Genomic DNA, 20837 nt, shown 5'->3' on the forward strand with positions numbered 1-20837 from the left:
AACAGTGTTTTGCAACCCACCCACCTATAATGGAAATGAGGGGTGATTTCCCACATGTCCGACTCTGAATTTCATAGCTAACAACGCATCATAACCTGTAGTATCGTCAGGGGCCGTCTCTGCAAGCATGCCAGTTCACACTGCAGTTATTGTTGGGAACTGTAAATCTAGGTTAGGCATTCTCCCTAAGTACCATTTTAAGGGTCTCCAATGTGTTCCAGCAGGTCGGTTCAGGTCAAATTATAATCAAAGAATGTAGTGCAAACGCCCACCCCCAGCAAATCAGAGCAGAAGACAGAATACTGTAGGGCTTCCAGTTGCAGTCTCCTAAGGGTGATGCAGGCTTAGCTCTTCTCACTGCATACTCCAGCAGCAATGGCGCATGGTCAGAAAGAAATCTATTAAGGTATTTTGCTAAGCCATTGTTATCTGTGAGTGCTGAAATGACCAAAACACAATCTAATCTACTGCATGTGTTACAGGTTTGGGAGTGCCATTAGAACTTCCTCTGTCCCGGGCATAATGCCTTCTAAATATCTGTACAGTCATGGTTTTCATGATCTCAGTTAATGCATAAGAGGGCTTTATATCCATTCTGGGTGTTTGTCTATTCATCCAGCACACAACGTTGTTCTCCGGATCACTGTGATCTCTTTATATGAAACGGATCATTGTTAATTGGGTCTGCTGTTGAGAGGTGCACTCATACATCAATTATGGTACGTGCTCTGGAGTTCTTTCAGACAGTGGACGACCATGGAATAAGCATTATGCAACCAGTCAGGTGTATATGTTTTAAAATATCAAACCATAAGAATAGGCATTATACAGCCATATTAAGTGAACTGAGGAGTTCTCTGTGAAGAAACATCAGAACATTTATTATTTGACCAGCCATAATGTAATCCAGAGGACTCTATTGAGGAGTGTCCTTGATGAAACCACAGACATCAATAATAATAGAGCCAGCCATGGTGGGTTTTCTGACAGCCAACGATAGTGTATTCTCTAGGAATCTCGCCCTTGAGTAGGTCGGCCCAACGCATAGGGGTCAGCATTGTACAACCAACCCATAGGAATGGAAAAAATGGCACCCGCTGAACTGTAGTGTATGCTCAAAGTTCACCAAGCAGCAGCAGATAAGCACCCATTCTGAACGTTCTGTAGAATGTGCATGACTGGTCGTTATACAATACATCCTTATTGTTTTGCAGGATCAGTTTACTCAGGAATGCCAGGAAGTAGTTCTGAGAAATTAACACTATATAATTAATCATAAATGCATTGATGAGTCCACCCAAGAGCGGTAGAGTAGCAGTTGTGCTATCTGCTATAGATTACACTTTACAGAGGTTACCCAAGACCGCAGTTGGTCAACGATCTATCCCTTCTAAACATTTGAGGTGGTTAAGTCTTGTCAGTGTGGGGTAATCATAGGAAATGCCAAGCCTTCACTTCCCTCCTGAATTTCACCTGATCTTCAATGTTTCTCATCTGCGCAGAATAGTGTTCCAGAGTTTTGTCCCATGTACAAAGTTCTACCAATGCTTTTCATCTTGTAAGCAGGAATAGTCAAAACCGGAGATCCATTTTGAGTGGATTAGTCTCTTTCCCTTCTTGATCAAGGATTTGAAAGCCCTGGTGAGTCATTGGAGATCCTGTTGCTTGGGGTGTGTGGATGCTTTGAGAGGGATGAGTTGGTCAAAGGCTTCGGAGAGTCAATTCCACAGATAAGTTGACTTGTGTTATTTGCTGAGTCAGTGAGATTGCTGAGAGATGTAAGTGAAGCTAAGCTAGGTTGATTTTCTTCTAGTATAGGTAGGTGGAAATGTTCATTATTGTAGTAGCATTTGGTCTTGTTGGAGCTTGACTCTGAAAAAGGTGAGAGGGTGGTCACCCATGAAAGAAGTTCTTTGTTCTCTGAGTGCACTGAGTCCAAGCAGGCCAAAGAAAGTAACATATGGATCACCGCTGTGTTTCAGATAAAGATGTACTTCAGGAAATATGAATACAATGAGGCAAGGGCATGATAATAAAAAGTATGAAGAAGAAATGGCGAAAGGAAGAATACCTTAAAAGAGGAGAAAAGGATATGTGGAAAAGAAAGTATGATCATATTAAGAGTAGGAAGAAAAAGAGGGAGTTGATCAGGTGGTATTAATACTGAAACAGTCCACTTGGATAAAAGGAGTAAACAAAAGCCATCTGAATGTTCCAGTTTGGAATGGTAGTACAAAGACCTCTATAACCGATATTTTCATCGGACATCCATAGCTAGTCAATACCCAATCATTTTTCCAAAACATGTTATTGTGTTATCATCTTGTATTGCTACAGTTTATAAAATGCTGCAGTTCAGAATTGTTTTGAGCTTTGCTAAACTTATTTGAAAAGTATATTTTCTGAGCAAGGAAGTATGGGTGACACATGGAACTCAGAAATGTGGGTTTAAGTACAGCAGCAATCATGATAGTGAGTTTTATTAAATACCTATAAGCATTCGAACATAACACAACACTTGGAATAGAGGTTCGATTCACAGATAATTGTCCATACACCTTTCTGCATAAGGTGTCCGGGTATTGTTAACATACATATTTTTATATATATATATATATATATATATATATATATATATATATATATATATATATATATATATATTTATATATGTGTGTGTGTGTGTGTTGGGCTAGGAGTGTTACAAGTTGTTTTTCGTTGAAGAAGTCTTTTCGTAATCACGGGATCGAGTGACTCCTCTCGGTTCCATTGCGCATGGGCATCGACTCCATTGTTAGATTGTTTTCTTTCCCTGGTCGGGTTCGGACGTGTTTCCTTTCGCTCTGAGATTTTGATTTGGAAAACCACAGAAAACCTTCTTACTCATCGTTATTGTTTCAATTGCGTTTCCCTTCTAGCATTGAACCAGTAGAACCGTCGGAACCTTCATTTTTTCCACCCTTCGGGACGTGTGCGCCCGACTCTGGCCTGTTTGGGCCTACCGCACTGAAAGCCTGATGGATCGGACTCCATTCCGATTCTGCACTCAGTGCCACACGAAGTACCCCTATATAGACCAGCACTTGGTTTGTAATTTGTGCCTTTCTCCAGACCATTGGGAGGAAGATTGTGAGGCCTGTCGATAGCAACTTTTAATTATCCTTTTCTAATGTGGATATTATATGACCTGATCAGTCCAAAGGAGGACTGGACATCACTATTGCGACTCATGCCTTGAGCAAACTGAGCTGGCACAGGCCCTTATTAGCTTCCTTTTTCAATGCATTACCTCCTCACACAGCCCATTGCTAGATGTCTGGTTCACCTGGGTTCTTACAGCTCATGTAGATCTGATAGCTGGCCAGAATGAACACCAAATCAGTAAATCTGCTCATCACATTATTAGCTCTAGTCTGTGGGAAAAGACCCAATAAGCATACCGCAAGTGTTTGAGGGATATTTTTATCCGTGGACTAATGGATATACTGCAGTATAGTATCCCAGAAAATGTGTAATGCCGGGCAATTCCTGACCATATGGTAAAAGTCAGCCTCTACAGTGCCACGTCATGGACTCTGAGTTTGTATGTGCATATATTAATGTTTTTCTTTTGAGGGTGATTTAAATATTATGCAGGTAACAGTATTGGATTCAAGTAAATCTAGAGTTCCTAAATACTTTAGGAGTGCATTTCAAAATAATTTGCCAATCTCCATCAGTCAGTTCCGTTGCCAAGTCCTGTGAACATTTATTACGAAGTGCAGTCAGTTCACATTTGGATTGTTCCTATACGGAGCGATCTAGAAGCATCACTGCCCTGGTGCTCCCTTTTAATGTGTAAATGTTTCTCGGTCATGCTGCTCTAGGGGTTCCTTTGCGCCCAGGCACTACATAGGCATTTCCACCTTAAGATCTCTGTGCAACAAAACATGTCCATCTGGAATGTCACATTCTATTTGTATTTTTACATTTGTATGTAATTGTAATGGAACAAAAATGTCCATCCGGAATTTCATATTCTACTTGTAGTTCTAGGAAGTCTATGTACACACCACCCTCATACAGATCCGCCAGTGTTGCGACCCTTCTCATCCCATTCACACAGGCTGGCCCTGTTCAAAGACCTTTCTTTGGGCTAGCCAGACTTAATGTTCCTCAGTAACTCACACACAATTCATCTTTCGTGTACACCTCTTTTCAGGCATTCTCACTCATCATCCTCTTACATTCCTGAACAGAGTCTAACGCTGCAACCGCACATTCTGAATCGTCAAGGGCTTCCACATCGCCATCCAATGGTAAAGGATTTTTTGAAAGGCAGTCTGCCCCTGTAATTTTGCCGTCTGGCAAATGCTTACTTGCAAAATTTGCATTCCTGTAACTTAAATAAAAGCCTAGCAAGTCTTGCCAAAGCTTTTCAACAATTTGAGATCATTAAAGATTTTAAATCTGGTATCCCGGATAAATTACGTACGTTTTCAACTACCCAAGAACAGGCTAATTCTTCCGGTTCAGTAGTGCTGTAGTTGCTTTCAGATAGTTTCAGTGACCATGAAACAAAAGCAATCGTGCGTCCATGTATATCAACAGTTTTATTCAAAATCCACCCATACCATACACCTTATCATCTACTGTGGTGATACATGTTTTTCTAATCTTAAAAGCACCTGGACCTCTGGGGGTAGAATTGCGGTCTGTAATCCTGGTAGGAGGGACCGTTGTAGCCTCTGGAACCTTCGTTCTGATAGGAGCGGCCGGCAGAGCGGTTCCTCCCTCTGCCAGCCCTGCCAAAAACACGCTGATTAAACATTTTCTTTAACGAATGTTGGGCTTTGTCCAGTGAAGTAAAAGTTGCCACATATTTTCCCAACTCCTTGATAAAGGATTCACCGAATAGCAGACCCTCAGTATGGAGATTTGGTTGCACTTTAGCCAAGTTAACCAACTTGGGGTCAAGTTTTAGAAGAAGTCCTTTTCTGCGCTCATGAGTTAAAGCAGCATTAGTGTTTCCCAAGAGACGCAGGGTACGCTGTACCCAAAGGGTGAATTCATCTGGGTCTATAATAGAACCCTCTAGTCTGACCTCCTCAGCAATATCAAAAATCCGGGAAAGGGGAAAAGCTTATCTTGGCAACCTGACCATGCTTTGTCTACACCTTTGCGAGGGTCCTTGCCGAGTCTTGTAAAGAAGGTGAGCAGAGGTTCGTCAATGGTGGGAGTTATGGAGGATTTGTGGGGAAGGGAAGGGCGGGGGCATTCGGATTTAAGTTTTGTTCTGGTCTATTTTTCTAAGGGACAATTTATTTTGGCCAAAATGTACTCGGACACATAATCAGCCGGAGCCCGCTCAGCGGAGTTAGGATGGTGAATTAAGGAAGGGTCAAAAATGGGTAAACCTTCAGGGTCTAGCAAAAGATGGGTTTTGGAGTTTTCAGAAAATCTAAATTTTTTAGTAGGTGGGGAAGAGAGGGAGACATCGTCATCTTTATCAGATACCAAGGAATCAGAGTCCGCATCTGGCATGTCATCATCTGTATCTTGAACAGCAGAAATTATCAAGGGGGTTATAATATTATTGGCTTTTCTTTTGTGTTTTAATGATGACTGAGAATTATCCACATTTTTATTCTCCTTGGTGGGAGCCTTTTGAGGAACCACGTCCTCTGCCACGTGAGGAAACCTCACTTGCCTTTTGCGCCAATTTTTTTGATTTAGATTTAGAAGGGGACAGGCGCTGACTGCTTTTCCCCGCAGCCTGGGCCGATAGTCTTAGAAATTAAATTAGTAAAGGAAGACTCAAGATTCTTGGAAAGTTTATTTATGGAAGAGGTAACAGCCTGTTGTACAGAGGATTTAATGAAGGAATTTAATTCCTGCCTAATACCACTAACATCCTCTAAAATATCTTGTCTGGAAGGAGAATTATCTCTCTCCATATTGAAATGGGAAATAAAGGGTTAATTGTGAAGGAAAAACCCAAAACAAAAACCTCCCCTGTGGGTGTGTTCTCTGAAGAGGTGAGTGGTCAGGACACAGAATAAAGGAGTCAAGAAAAGGTAACCTGCCGTGCTGTGGAGGAATGCGGTTGTCAACGGAGGCAGGTAAAGAAATATGTGCCCAGTCAGCAGAGGCTGAAAGAAAATAAATAAATACGAACGCGCGCCGAGTGACAGGAACGTCCGTTGCTCGAGCGCGTCTTGACGGGACTGAAGCATTTCCTCAGATGCGCTGAATAGAACGCGCGCATCTGAGGAGATGCGACCGGGAGATTGAGTGTGCGCAGCAGCGCTTAAAGAATAAATGCGGCGACTCGCCGGCTGGGAAAAAACAAGCGCGAAGCTACAATGTTAAAGTAAAGCCAAATCGATATAAATATACAACAAATATAAGCAAATATAAACAATACGTTAGAGCAATGAAGGAAAGGTACTTAACTTGACTGCGAGCAGCAAGAAAAGAGGGCTGTTCGCAGTCAAGTGATGTCATAATGCCTTTGAATATGTCCATTGGTTGTTATATTTGTGCACTGTTTGTTTCCCATTGGCCCTTTTTCCTCTGGCCTTATGGGAACTGTAGTTTCTTGACTGCTGCTGTTTAATAAAGTAAGAAAAGAAACGCATAATAGGAGCCTCCGGTCTTGTCATAAAATTTCATTTCACTGAAACAAATGTGTTATGAAGAAGGTAGAGTAAGTGCTAAAATATGTTTGTGAGAAATATTCTAAATCACAGTGAAAATGCTTGAAAAAGACTGCTATTTTTTAAGTAAATTCATTACCATAGCCACAAAATTAGGCAGATTTGAATATGAGGTGTTCCAGACTATTTTATCTCACCATTTTAATTTGCCCTTTTTCACTCCCCAGTGACTGCCTCCTCTTCTATCACTACTTACCATAACTCTTTTACTGTAACTTTTAGTTTTTACTGTGTCATGTAATGTGTGTTGATAGTCTTTGGTTACCACTTTAGTTGATTCGAAGTGTTGTGGCAGGATTCATTTGTAATACAATGCTTACCGATAGTTTCATTTATTTGTGTGATGGAGGCATTTTAACAGAAACGTCCACCCTTCACCTCAACTCACACACAGCTTGCAGTTTACTAAGTACTCAGCCTGATGTACCTATTTTGTGTGTTTTTAAAGGTGCACAGTTGGGAACTGTTGTTTCACTTCCATTATCTGGTTTAATTTGCTACCACATGGATTGGATCTACGTGTTTTACATATTTGGTAAGTTCTACAAACTCTTTTATATCTCAATGCATATTCAATATTAACATCATAAACCACATGATGGAGAAATTTCATACGGAGAAATAGGAATATGATTGTTCATTTTACTAAGTGAAATAAATACGCATTTCAGAATTTTGACATGTTTAAAACAATTTAAAAAATATCAAAAAATCAGTTGTACATTACCCCCTCATCTAATCCTCCTCGTCCCAGTACATACTTAGTGAGGCGTCTCAGCCTTTGTTGGAGCGATTTCCACGTTAAGGATAATAAATGTTGTTAGCATTCGCACCAAGAATTTACATTTCTAGTAAGGACAGAGAGGCAAGGATTATGCTATTCTTCCTTTAGTGCAGCTTTTTACAGCAGCCAATAAAAAAAAACATAACATCAAACTACATTTCCAATGGTCTCCACAGTATGTTCCCACCAATCAGGGATGACCTGCCCCCTCAAATAATGCAAGCGCCATCTTGTCTGCATCTTTGTTTGCAAACCAGCAGTCCAAGAGAACGGTCCAAGAGAAACTTCAGGATCGAACATCAAAATGTCTGTATGGCCAACACCTCAGGTCCCTGTGGCAACAACTTGTTGAGTAAGAATGTATTCATGAAGAACAGCACATAGTGCAACTCCTTGGAAACTACAACCATCCGCATCCTCACTCTTATTTCTGATCTGATCCTGTAACAAGAAAATAAAGTTTATTTAATACCTACAATCCCCTTCAAGACAGAAAATAGGAGACCGTACATTAACAGTGCATTCTTTAAAAGTGCAAATTGCAAGGAACATAACAATCTGACATGAACTATGGATTGGAAACAATTCAATTTTACAGCGTACATAAGACCGAGGCAGGGATAATCCTTGCCTCAGTGTCCTTAATAGAACTGAAAATTCTTGGTGCGTATGCTAGCACATTTTTCATTCTATATCGGGACCAGAGGCTCTATTTTTGCTAGTTCAAAGCTTTTTCACCACCTCCAAGGCCACTTCCACAATGGGTTTATAATAGAACTGCTTAAAAGTAGAGTCTACTGACCAATGTTTTCATGGTATCTTGTATTGTGGAACCCTGAGTAAAGGCCTTAGATACCATGGCACCCCTGACTGAATGAGCACCAAAAGCATGAAGAGCTATCCCAGCCTCCTGTTTCTCAGCCATTGAGCTGTAGTGGCTGCAGAAACCAGTTTAAAGGATTTTCGCTGAGAAATTAACAGTTCCATTTTATCCTATGGAAATTGTAATATGGCGTAATAGGATAGCCATCATGTTTGTGACAGAGCAACCCATCCACCAAACTCTAAATCTGGCCCTTAGATCTTTTAGTAATAGCAAACAAATCCCCTTCCAAAGTGATTACTTCACCTGCAAGATCCAGAGCCTTCACATCCAAGGTTCTCCTGCAGGAGGTTAGAGAACATCATAGCTAATTAGGCTGACAACTGCTTCTTGGTAACTGCTCTTTGGGATGCAAGGCTCCAAGAAAACATAGAACCACATTCACATCCCAAAGGGAAGAATATCTAGATTTTGGGGGATTTACTACTCTGATACCCTTAAGTAATTTACAGATCACACAGTGCATCCCCACAGCAACATTACGTAAGTGCACATGTGCCACTGAAATGGCTGAAAAAGTTATTTTCTGACCTGTAAGATAGACCTTCATCGGCCTTTCGGAATAAGAAATTCACAATTTCTGTTACGTCTGCTTCCACCGGATCCAGGTGTCGTTCCAGGCACCAAGCTACCCAGCATTACCAGGCTAAAGAATATTGCTTTCAGGTGGATGAGCCCATGCTTGAGTAATGAACTCTGCAGCTTTGCCCTAAATTCCTAGCAGGTACCTTTTTTGCCTGAAAGCCTCCAGGCCATCATGCGCAGCTCCCCCAAGAGAACCATCAGATAGAGCTCCTCCAGAAGGCCCTTGAGCATCTCTTGGAAGGAGGGAAGGGCCAACGTCTGCTCCAGAAGGACCGGAAACCAAGATTGGGCCTTCCTAATCAGAGTGACTAACACTAACTCTGCTGATGGACGCTTCACCTGCGTCACCACAGTCGGTATCTTGGCAAAGGGGAAATAAATAGTTATGGTCTCTCGACCAGTCCTGAAGGAAGGCATTGGTTGCTCTTGCCAGGGAATCCGGCCTCCAGCTGAAAAACTCCTCTAATTGATGGTGCTTCCTAGACTCAAACATGTCTTGTCTTGCAAGGACCCCATGTGTCGTGAATTAAACTGAATGTCCGAGGATGTAACTGCCAATCTCTGGGATCCACCAGATACCTGGAATTCCAGTCTGCAGTCACTTTGGATTGCCCCAGAATGTATTCCACAGACACAGAAATGCTTTCTTCAGCAGAATGCAACAAAACATCTTCTTGGGAAAGAGTGTCTGGGTTGCGATAGATCTTGCAAGCAACTCTCTCCGAGACCATCTGCCACCTGTAGAAACATTGCCACTACGTGGGACCCAGTCCCACCGACTGGCATCCGATTCTGTGATCACCTTTGAACAAGAGCCAAAAATTGCCTTTCCATTTAATCCTTCTGTGTCCTAGCCACAATTCCACCTCTGACTTGGCCTCGTCTGACATTGAACCTGCTCTGCGTTAGCAAAACCTCTCATTAGATGCTGAATCTCCAGCTGCTGCAAGGCCCTGTAATGCAGCGGACCCTGGAACTCTCCTTGGGTAGATGAAGCAAAAAACCCCAGTAACCTTGCAGTCACTCTCAAAGGTATATGGCCTGATTTAGAGTTTGGCAAAGGGGGTCATTCCATCACAAACATGACGGATATCCCGTCTGCCTTATTATAATTCTGTTATAGCCTATGGAAAGTGTAATACGGTGGGCGGATATCTGTCACGTTTGTGACAGAGTAACCCCTCCGCCAAACTCTAAATCAGGCCCATAGTCTGTCTGGATAACACCAAACTCAACTCTTTCACTATGTCCCTTTACTTGTTTTTGGGGAATAAAAGTTCCGACTTCTCCGAAGCTACCAGAAATTCTATGGTCAGGACAGGCAAAGAAGGGACTTTGCTTTGTTTATCACAAACCCTAGGTCCTGCATAAGATTTACAGTCATCTGAAGATAGCGCCACAACATTTTGCAAGGTTGCACCATTATCAGTACATTGTTGAGGTATACGATCATACATATTCCCTTTTCCCTGAAGTGTGCAATAACTGGCTTCATGACTGTAGGAAGTTGGCTCTGTATATACTATCTTAAAGTGAGAGATAGTATGCTCAGAGTCCAAGGGTTCCCTTTAGAAGTTGATAGTGGCAAAATTAGATAATGCTAATGCTCTAATTTGTGGTAGTGTGATCGAGCAGTAGGCTTATCAGAGGATAGTGTTAAGCATTTGTTGTACACGCACAGACAATAAATAAGGAACACACACTCAAAGACTTAGCTCCAGGCCAATAGTTTTTATATAGAAAGATATATTTTCTTAATTTATTTTAGAACCACAAGATTCAAGATTTGAGGTAGGTACATAAAATACAAGGTACTTCACACGGGTAAGTATAGAAACTTTGATTCAAAGCAGTAGTACACACAGTTTAGGTTAAAATGGCAATAAGCTGTTTTAAAAGTGGACACAGTGCAAAAATCAACAGTTCCTGGGGAGGTAAGTTTGTTTAAGTTTCTCAGGTAAGTAAAGCACTTACACAGTCAGACTCCTGGGCATAGGCAGCCCACCGTTTTGGGTTCAAGGCAACCCCAAAGCCACAGCACCAGCAACACAGGGCCGGTCAGGTACAGAGGTCAAAGGAAGGCCCAAAACACATAGGCGCCTATAGAGAACAGGGGTGCTCTGGTTCCAGTCTGCTAGCAGGTAAGTACTTGGGTCCTTGGGGAGCAGACCAGGGGGGTTTTGTACAGCACTGGGGGGGACACAACAGGCACACAAAACACACCCTCAGTGGCACAGGGGCGGCCGGGTGCAGTGTGCAAAGTAGGCATCAGGTTTACTATTGAAAGCAATGGAGGGGCCTGGGGGTCACTTAGGTGAATCAAGCAGGACACAGGGGGGCTTCTCGGGCCATCCACCAACTGGGCTAGGATGAGGTCCACCTGCTGATCACTCCTGTACTGGTAGGTGGTTCTTCTCGGTCCTGGGGGCTGTGGGTGCAGTGCTTGGTCCGGCATCGGGTTCCTTGTTACCACGCAGTCACGGTCAGGGGGAGCCTCTGGATCCTCTCTGCAGGCATCGTTTTGGAGGTTCAGGGGGGTCGACTCAGGGTACTCACGTCTTTGTGGTCGCCTGGGAGTCCTCTCTGCTTTGTTGGTTCTCCTGAACTCGAGGCGGGGGTGTCGGGTGCAGAGTGAGAAGTCTCACGCTTCTGGCAGGAAGAGAGAGTTCTTTGAAAGTTTCTCTAAAGTTGCAAAGTTGTTGCAGTTTTCAAACAGTGCCACTGTTCTCGGGAGTTTCTTTGTCCTCCGGGTTCAGGGCAGTGCTCTGAGTCCTCAGAGGTCGCTGGTCCCTGTCGGATGCGTCGCTGTCCAGGTTCTTTGAGTCTGGAGACAGGCCGGTAGGGCTGGGGCCAGGTCAGTTGTCGTCTCCATCGTCTCTGCGGGGCTTTCAGGTCAGCAGTCCTTCTTGTTGTAGGTTGTAGGAATCTCATTTTCTGGGTTCTTAGTCGCCCCTAAATACTAAATTTAGGGGGGTGTTTAGGTCAGAGGGGCAGCAGCCAATGGCTACTGTCCTGGAGGGTGGCTACACCCTCTTTTTGCCCCCTCCCTGAGGGGAGGGGGGCACGTCCCTATTCCTATTGGGGGAATCCTCCAATCTCAAGATGGAGGATTTCTAAAGGCAGGTGTCACCTCAGCCCAGGGTACCTTAGGGGCTGCCCTGACTGGTGGGTGGCTCCACCTTGTTTTCCTCATTATCTCCTCCAGCCTTGCTGCCAAAAGTGGGAGCAGTGGCCGGAGGGATGGGCATCTCCTCCAGCTGGGATTCCCTGGGGCGCTGTAACAAAATGTTACAGTTCCTGCAGGGGGAAGTGAGAAGCACCTACACCCAGTACAGGCTTTGTTCCTGGCCACAAAATAACAAAGGCACTCTCCCCATGTGGCCAGAAACTCGTCTGCTTGCGGCAGGCTGGCAGAAACTGGTCAGCCTAGCACTAGGAGTTGGACTGGTATCCAGGGGGCATCTCTAGGATGCCCTCTGGGTGTATTTTACAATAAATACCACACTGGCAGTGTGCATCTATTGTGCTGAGAAGTTTGATACCAAACTTCCCAGATTTCAGTGTAGCCATTCATATTTGACAAACTCCCAGACCATATACTCTTTTGGCCACCATGCACTTACAATGTCTAAGGTTTTGCTTAGACACTGTAGGGGCATAGTGCTCATGCTTAGTCATTTTCTCCCCACCAGCACACACAAGCTGTGAGCAGTGTGCATGTGCTGAGTAAGGGGGTCCCTAGGGTGGCATAAGACATGCTGCAGCCCTTAGAGACCTTCCTTGGCAACAGGGCCCTTGGTACCAGGGGTACCATTTACAAGGGATGTATCTTTGTGCCAGCGCTGTGCCAATTGGGGGAACAAAGGTACAGTTTGAGGAAAGAACACTGGTGCTGTGGCCTGGTTAGCAGGGTCCCAGCACACTTTCTATCATAACTGGCATCAACAAAAGGCAAAAAGTCAGGGGGTAACTATGCCAAGGGATGCATTTCCTTACAGTGACCTTGATAAAACACCAAGGAGCTGAGGAGAGACCGAAAGGCAGGACCACATATTCACACCATATGCCTCTCCACCTGAATTGAAGGAAACCTCAGTGAGGGGCAAAAATGGAAATTGTAAAATAGGCATCTTTGTGGTCCAGATGGACCATCCAGTCACCCTCTTGTAAGGTGCCTCTTAAAAGATGGATACCCTCCATCTTGAAATGCCTGAATACGATCCAATAATTGAACTCTTTCAAGTTCAGGACCAACCTGTGTCCTCTGCCCTTCTTTTTTTACTAAGAAAACTTTGCTGCAGAAGCTGCTATCTCTGAGTCTATAAAAGCTGCTGCTTGATGGGAAAAAATACAGTTGAGATGGGAGTCTGGTCTGACATGAGGTTTGATCAAATTCTAGCTGGAAACCCTGGATTGTGTGTAACAACCAAGTATCACGTGTCAACACCTTCCAGTTGTGGATGAATAAACTCACTCTGCTCCCATGAGAACCTGAGACAACTGTTCAAGGCTTAACTGAAGCAGAGGTGAACTGGGAGCTATTCTAGAGGTGCCTTTGCTGAATCGTTACCTCTGGTAATGGGACTTTGACTGGAAGAAGGATCTCCCTCTGGTGTAGTCCTGCCAGCATCTACATCTACTGCTGTAGTTTCTTTTCTGGGCCCCTTGGAACTGTGGATGGATTGGCAAGTGCACCCGACCTTGCCCGTCCTACCAAAAAGGTTTGCTTGAAATACTTTTTTGAGCAATAATTTTGTTTTGTCCAAGGCTGTAAAGGTTTGGACATATTTTCCAAAGTCTTGAACAAATTTAGTATTCAACATCAACCCCTCTGCAAAGTGCCCGGCTTCCACCGCTGTCAGCTCTGTCAGGTTAGGGTTGATCCTCATGAGGAGTGGCCTTCTCCTTTCTGTCAAAATGGCACAATTTATGTTACCCAAAAGGCATGTTGCCCTTCGGGTCCAGCCAACCTAAATGTCTAGATTGATTGGGGTACCTCCCTCCTTGCCCTAGAGCCATTTCAAGAATCTTCACCAGTGGGCCTATTAAGTCTAGCACCTTATCTTGGTACGCCTGCCAAGCCCTGCCAGTCCTTTTTTTAGCGTCTTTGGAATATTTTTGTTTTAAGAGCGTGAGCATACTAGGATCAGTGTCAGGCATGTTCACCACCTTGTTCTGCAAGTCAGGACTCGGCACTCTGCCAGTAATCTAGTGCTCAGATATCGAAATGCCTCCGCAATTTGGAATCTGAAATGAAATCCATACTTTGGGGTAGCCAGGCAACCCATTCCAGGCAATCTGGAATCAACTGCCTGGGCCGGGGCCCAGTTTGAAGATGGAGAGTGGATGATATCTTCAGGTTTGAAAGAGAAAGGATTCGACTGGAGGGATCATAGACCATCCTGTCGGTCAGGAGAAAAGAACCTCTTTCTCTTGTGATCTCCTGCCGATTCATGATCAGAATGGGTGGAAAGATCTGAATCTGCATCTGAATCAGTCTTATCAGGAGCAGTTTTAGGTACAGGCATAGATGTGCAATATTTATGATCCTTTCAAGAAGTCTGGGGCAACTTTGACATGACCTCTTGATGAGGCCAGATTCTAGACTTTGATTTTGACTTGTGGGGCTCCTCAGGTGAGACCTGTAAATGGTATTATTGCAGCCCCAGCCAACTCAGGGGTAGAGGGTGTCAAATGGGAGCTGAATGGTCTAGGAGTGTGCACACCCCTCTGAAACTGTGCCACCCGGGCCGGGTCTGGATATTGCAGCCTTGAGTGAAAGGCATATTTGCACAGCATTTGAATTGCACAGTGCAGAGTCCGTAACTGAAGCGCTGATAAGAGAAACGAAAAAGGGACTGTGCGTATCATGCCCGATTGGGCTATGCCCACACAGCGGCAGTTGGGCTACACGTGCAGTCCCAGCTCCCTATTAAAGTCGGGCCCGTATGAGATCAAAGGATTTCCTTTGGGAAAGGTGTGTTACATCCTCTCCCTTTGGAATAGGTGTTACATGGCTTGGGAGGGGTAGCCTCCCCAAAGCTACTCGTATGCTTTGAAGGGCACATTTGGTGTCCTTCGTGCATAAACCAGTCTACACCGTTTAAGGGACCTCCAGTCCCTGCTCTGGCGAGAAACTGGACATTGGAAAAGGGAGTGACCACTCCCCGGTCCATCACCACCCCAGGATAGTGCCCAGAGCTCCTCCAAAGGGTCCCTGGGTTCGGCCATCTTGAATCCAAGGTTGGCCGAGAACTCTGGGAGCATCTGAGTGGCCAGGCCAGGCTGGTGACGTCAGAACCCCCTCCTGATAGGTGATCACCCAGCTAGGTGACTAGTCCCCCTTTCAGGGCTATTTAGGGCCTCTCCTTTGGGTGGTTTCTCAGATTCGGCTTGCAAGATTCCAGCAGGATTCCTCTGCATCCCTTACTTGGACTTCTGACCAAATAAACTGCATCTGGACCCTCCAGGACCCGACAATCTGCAACAAAGATGAAGCCTGCAACATTGTTTTTCTGGCTCCTTCCAGCTTTTGCAACATTTCCCCGGTTGCGCATCCTCTGAGGACATCCTGAGGTCTTCAGTCTGCACAGGAAAAAAGAAGGAATCTCCCTTGGAGTCACTCCCCTGCATCTGCAGGCACCAACAGCAACGACAACCTGCTGCATGGATCCCCTCTCCCGCCATGCTGTTTGAATCCTGCAACACGGGTGGTGGTTGGAAGTGGTCCAGACAGTCCTCTCTACCAGCTGTCCAACTTGGGTGGAGGTAAGCCCTTGCCTTCCCACGCAGGACAGTGGTATTACATGAGCTATGCACGTCTCCTAGATAAGCCTTGGCTGCTCATCCACAGCTATGTCTAGAGAGCCTGGCTTCTAGACACTGCTTACACTTCAGTAATAGGGGATACCTGGACCTGGTATAAGGTGAAAGCACCTTAGCTGCCCACTACACACCAGGCTAGCTTCCTACAATGAGATATGAGCCTACAATGTTTTTTTACTATGTACAGCTCTGTAGCACTTTCTGCCAGTGCCTGTTGTTACGATATGTTTTCATATTCATATTTCATGTTTCCTACAACATTCCCCCCTCTAGTTGATATTTCCACTTAACCAGTTATCTGGGGCATCCCCTTCATTTACCTTCTCCTTTTGTAAGGTGCATAAAGTCGAATCACGATGGTAGGTGGTTTTGAGGGAAAATCCGGCACTCACAATCGCACACTTATTTTCTTCAGTTTAATTATTGCAACCTGTCAAATTCTCTTACAAGGTGGTGCTCTTAAAAGGGAACACACCCCAAGCCCCAAGCATCTAGCAATCAAGCGATTGTCAAACAATATGTACACATTAAGACATACGACCTACCTTGTAAAAAATAAAAATAAAAGTTCATAAATATGTTGCAGATTTCTTTCCTTGGCTTTATTAACACTTCTGTTGGTTCACATTAATGTAGCCGTCTTCTATGTACTGTAACAGACAAACTTCAGTCCAAACTCTAGTGAACACTTGTTTCGCCTGTTGGGATGTAACCCATTGACTTAATCAGGGCTGTAAATAATGTATACATAGCCTTATAGTATCCACATTAAATATTACTCTATACATAAATCATATTCACAGGCCTTCCCAGTCACCATTCTCAATGCAAGTGGAAACAAAAATAGCTCATTGGACACTCCAATATTTAGAAATGTTCACACAGGCGTGTATATTGACATGCAATATATATTTTCATGCCCATGGTATAGCCTCAGTGTAGGTAATATTTAAACATTAATATAAATATGTATTTAATAAGATTTAAAAATGTAACTATTAAAAAATGAATAAATATGTGTATGGTAACAGGATTGGCTCTAAGAAGAGCCTTTGTGTTTATAATGCGTAGGTAATCACTACACATGGAACAGGATGCAGTCTCTTAATTTCGGCTGGAACGCCTTGTTGTCTTTGTGAACTCTATCGTTTCTATATATACCATGTATTTCAAATTGTAAATTGTTGTGGTATATGGAGTCCATGTTTTGGTCTCTGAGGAATGCAGAAACAGTTTTATTAACATGATTCTGGATTTGTCTATTTGTGGACAGAATTCAGTTGACCATTTCTGCCTTTGGCAAATGTTAGAAAAAACAAAGGCAGTGTGTGGCAAAAAGTATCATTCATTTACCAAGGGTATCTTTCATTAGGATTTCCAAACTGTTCTTTATAACTGTGCCCAGGTCGTTGCCACCACAATGCATAATCATGAGGTTTGGATTTTGGCAGTCCTTAATGGTTTCAACCAAAGGGAACAGTTGAGGACACTTTTACCTGCTCTGGCCAACCGAAGTAATATCCACATTGAATAAACCCAGGTTCCTGCCAATACCGCTTTTTTGTTGTACTCTCTTCGGCCTGGCCCAAAACACAAAGCTGTGTCCCCCTTTCCACACTCGGAGCAGTTTGGAGGGAATCTGGAGTAGCACCCAGGAGAAGGCTGCAGCTGAAAGAGGCAGATTTGAAATGAAATGCAGTTAAAATGGAGAGTACTAGCTAGAATTTGAAGGAAGACATTCTATTGGTTATTGTACATGAGTTAATTCATGAAAGTAGGTAGTGAGATTGTGTGAAAAGTAAGTGAATGTTGGATTGATTTTAGAGAAATTGCAAAACAGGATTTCTGCCTCTGATATGTTTTTTTGTTTAAAAAATTCGACCGAACCTGCCAAACTTAGTTTAAAAACAAGCATAGTGCACTCAGAAACTATTATGAACTTGTGTCCTTCTGCTGCAGCAGAATGTTGCAGACTATGTTACCATGTAACAGAACTACAGGAGCATGTGGGGAAGGGAATAAAAAGACTATAATGTGACTTTTAGTTCAAATCCAGTGGGAATACTGCATTAAAAGTATTATTTGTTGCGGATATTTTTTTTTATAGAAAAAAGTGTATGTATGGCATTATTTGTTAATATATTGGAAAAAATTAATTTCTACTCCTGTGTGATTTCGCGGATCTGGCATGGAACTGCAGATTTACACAGGGGGCCTCAGGGGATCCACGGTTCTGACAAAAACGCCTAACGAATTGGGCTATCTTTTGAGGAGTGTTGGAAAGGGTGAACTGTAGAAGCCAGACATAAGTGGTAGAACATAAGTTTAACATGAAAGGGAGATTGTGATTGGTTTTCTGATTGAGTAACCTTGAAAGCAAAGTTGAAATGGTTGCCATTCATGGTTGCATTGTGTGAGAGTGTATTACCATTCTTGTGCTCGGGTTTTGGGCATTTTTCAGTGGGAAGAAATTCTAACTTGTACTGAAAGACAAACATAGACTCCAACAAGCCCCCTTAATAGGTATATGTAGTGAAATGCAGTTTATTTAAAAAAATATTAGTAAAGGACTGAGTGCATATTAGGTAAGTGAAAGTGAGCAGCATGTTGATAAATTGCCAAAACAAATATAAATAGGTTTGTGATTAATGTAAAGAAATTATACAACTCATCCAAGAAATAACTAAAAGATTGTTCTGCATTTACTTAAACTAAGAGGAAAAGAGGCCAAAGAATGTAGCACTCTTAGTCTGAGTAATGAATTTAGTAAGGCACTTCCCAGATATCAAATAAAAGCACACTAATATATGAAAATAAGCATTTAACTCAGATGAAGTGAAACATGTGCATATGACAGAATAATCACAGCAGTTAAACAATCATAGGCAAAAATGTGAAATACATCAACACTGTATATGTATGTGTGTGTGTGTGTGTGTGTGTGTGTATATATATATATATATATATATATATATATATATATATATGTTCGATGGCATGTGTAGCTGCAGATACACATGCTGTGCACATCCCGCCATCTGGTGTTGGGCTCGGAGTGTTACAAGTTGTTTTTCTTCGAAGAAGTCTTTTCGAGTCACGAGATCGAGGGACTCCTCCCATTTCGACTCCATTGCGCATGGGCGTCGACTCCATCTTAGATTGTTTTTTTTCCGCCATCGGGTTCGGACGTGTTCCTTTTCGCTCCGTGTTTCGGGTCGGAAAGTTAGTTAGAATCTCGGAAAAATCGTTGGTATTGTTTGCGTTCGGTATCGGGTTAGTTACAACAGATCGACACCGACATTTGAAGAGCTCCGGTGGCCCTTCGGGGTTTTTTTCGATCCCCGCCGGGGCCTGGTCGGCCCGGCCACGTGTCTCTTCAAGGCTGATGGAACGGACCCCATTCCGCTTCTGTCCAAAATGCCATAACAAGTATCCATATACAGGTCAGCACCTGGTCTGTAACTTGTGTTTGTCGCCAGAACACAAGGAGGATACTTGTGAAGCTTGTCGAGCGTTTCGGTCAAGAAAGACACTAAGAGACCGAAGAGCAAGAAGACTGCAAATTATACCACCAAGAACACCACCAGTTCCTTCATGGTGGTGTTCCTGCTCCCTGTTCTTGTATGCATTAGCATCATCAGGCGGAGGAGCAGTGGCACCGGAGCAGGAGGGAGCTGCATCCCACATGGCCCTGGAGGGCGAGACTACGGACTCCACCAGTGGGACGGAGGGCGACAGGAGCTCCACGGCAGGGACAGGAGCTGACACCAGTGACACGGACTCGTCCTCTGATGGGAGCTCCCTTGTGGTGGCGGCAACATCTGTGCCCCCCGCATCTACAGGTACAGCCACCACCCCCCCTACCAGCACCACCCGCCCAGCAGCCCCTCAGCCTTTGCCTCGTGCCCGCTCACCCAGGAGGGTGGGCATCACCTTCGCCCCAGGCACCTCAGGCCCTGCCCCAGTCACCCTTGCTGCCCTCAGTGAGGAGGCCATTGACCTCCTCAGGTCCCTCACTGTTGGGCAGTCTGCCATTTTGAATGCCATCCAGGGTGTAGAAATGCAGTTGCAACAAACAAATGCATTCCTGGAGGGCATTCATTCTGGTCAGGCGGCCCTTCAGCGAGCTTTTCAAACTCTGGCTTCAGCACTGATGGCAGCTATTGTCCCTGTGTCTAGCCTCCCCCCTCCATCTTCCTCCACCCAGACCCAATCCCCTCTACCTCAGCCTATCGCAAGCACACCTTCAGACCAGCAAGCACACACGTCAACACACAAGGGAAGCTCAGGCATCACACAAATGCAGACACACCAACATCCACTGCCTCCACTGCGTCCCCCTCCTCCCTCCCAGTCTCGTCTACACTCGCACCTGCATGCACTACATCTACAGCCACTATTGCCATCACCATCACACACACACACCACCACACCCCGCTCACGTGCAGTCACCACCCCCACTGCCATTCACGCGTCCCCTGTGTCCTCTTTCAGTGTGTCTGTGACGCCACCTCCCAAGATACACAAACGCAGGCACACACCCACCCAACAGCCATCCACCTCACGACAGCCTCCAGCGCATGCACCTTCACCCAAAGTCACCAAACGAACACCTCCTACAACCACAACCTCTTCTTCCACTCCCAAACCCCCTCCAGCTACCCGTCCCAATGTTTCCAAAAAACATTTCCTGTCCAACCTTGACCTCTTTCCCACACCTCCCCCACCCCGTACGTCTCCTAAGGCCCGACTCTCCAGGTCCCAACCTAGCACCTCAGCCACAACATCTCCGGGACCAGTGGTGCCTGTAGTCACCGGAATCTGGAGTGCACCGGCCACCAGGGCAGCCAGTGTGACACGGAGCCACAGCACGGACAGTCCCCCACCTGTGAAGCATCAAAAGTTGGCCAGTGCCCGGCGGGAGAGGGGGAAGACTCCAGCCACCAAAGCCGCTCCCAGGGGTACAGGTGGGAGTGTGGAGTCGGCTGCAACACCTTCCAAGGTGGGTAAGTGCCACAAGAAAGTCAGCAAGTCTGGGAAGAGCAGCACGGCGGAGAAGACC

The 20837-nt window shown here is 44.6% G+C and overlaps 1 protein-coding gene across 2 annotated transcripts in view; it reads left to right on the top strand.

Moving 5' to 3' along the window:
• SLC17A5 (solute carrier family 17 member 5) overlaps positions 1 to 20837 on the top strand; it is a 354543-nt gene that overhangs the window by 151465 nt on the left and 182241 nt on the right. For both annotated transcript variants that reach the window (XM_069235678.1, XM_069235679.1), the window contains exon 5: positions 7147 to 7233. In XM_069235678.1, the coding sequence (XP_069091779.1) occupies positions 7147 to 7233 (87 nt within the window). The remainder of the gene's footprint in view (positions 1 to 7146; positions 7234 to 20837) is intronic.

This window comes from Pleurodeles waltl, chromosome 5, assembly GCF_031143425.1.
Source record: "Pleurodeles waltl isolate 20211129_DDA chromosome 5, aPleWal1.hap1.20221129, whole genome shotgun sequence".
Classification (NCBI taxonomy): Eukaryota; Metazoa; Chordata; class Amphibia; order Caudata; family Salamandridae; genus Pleurodeles; species Pleurodeles waltl.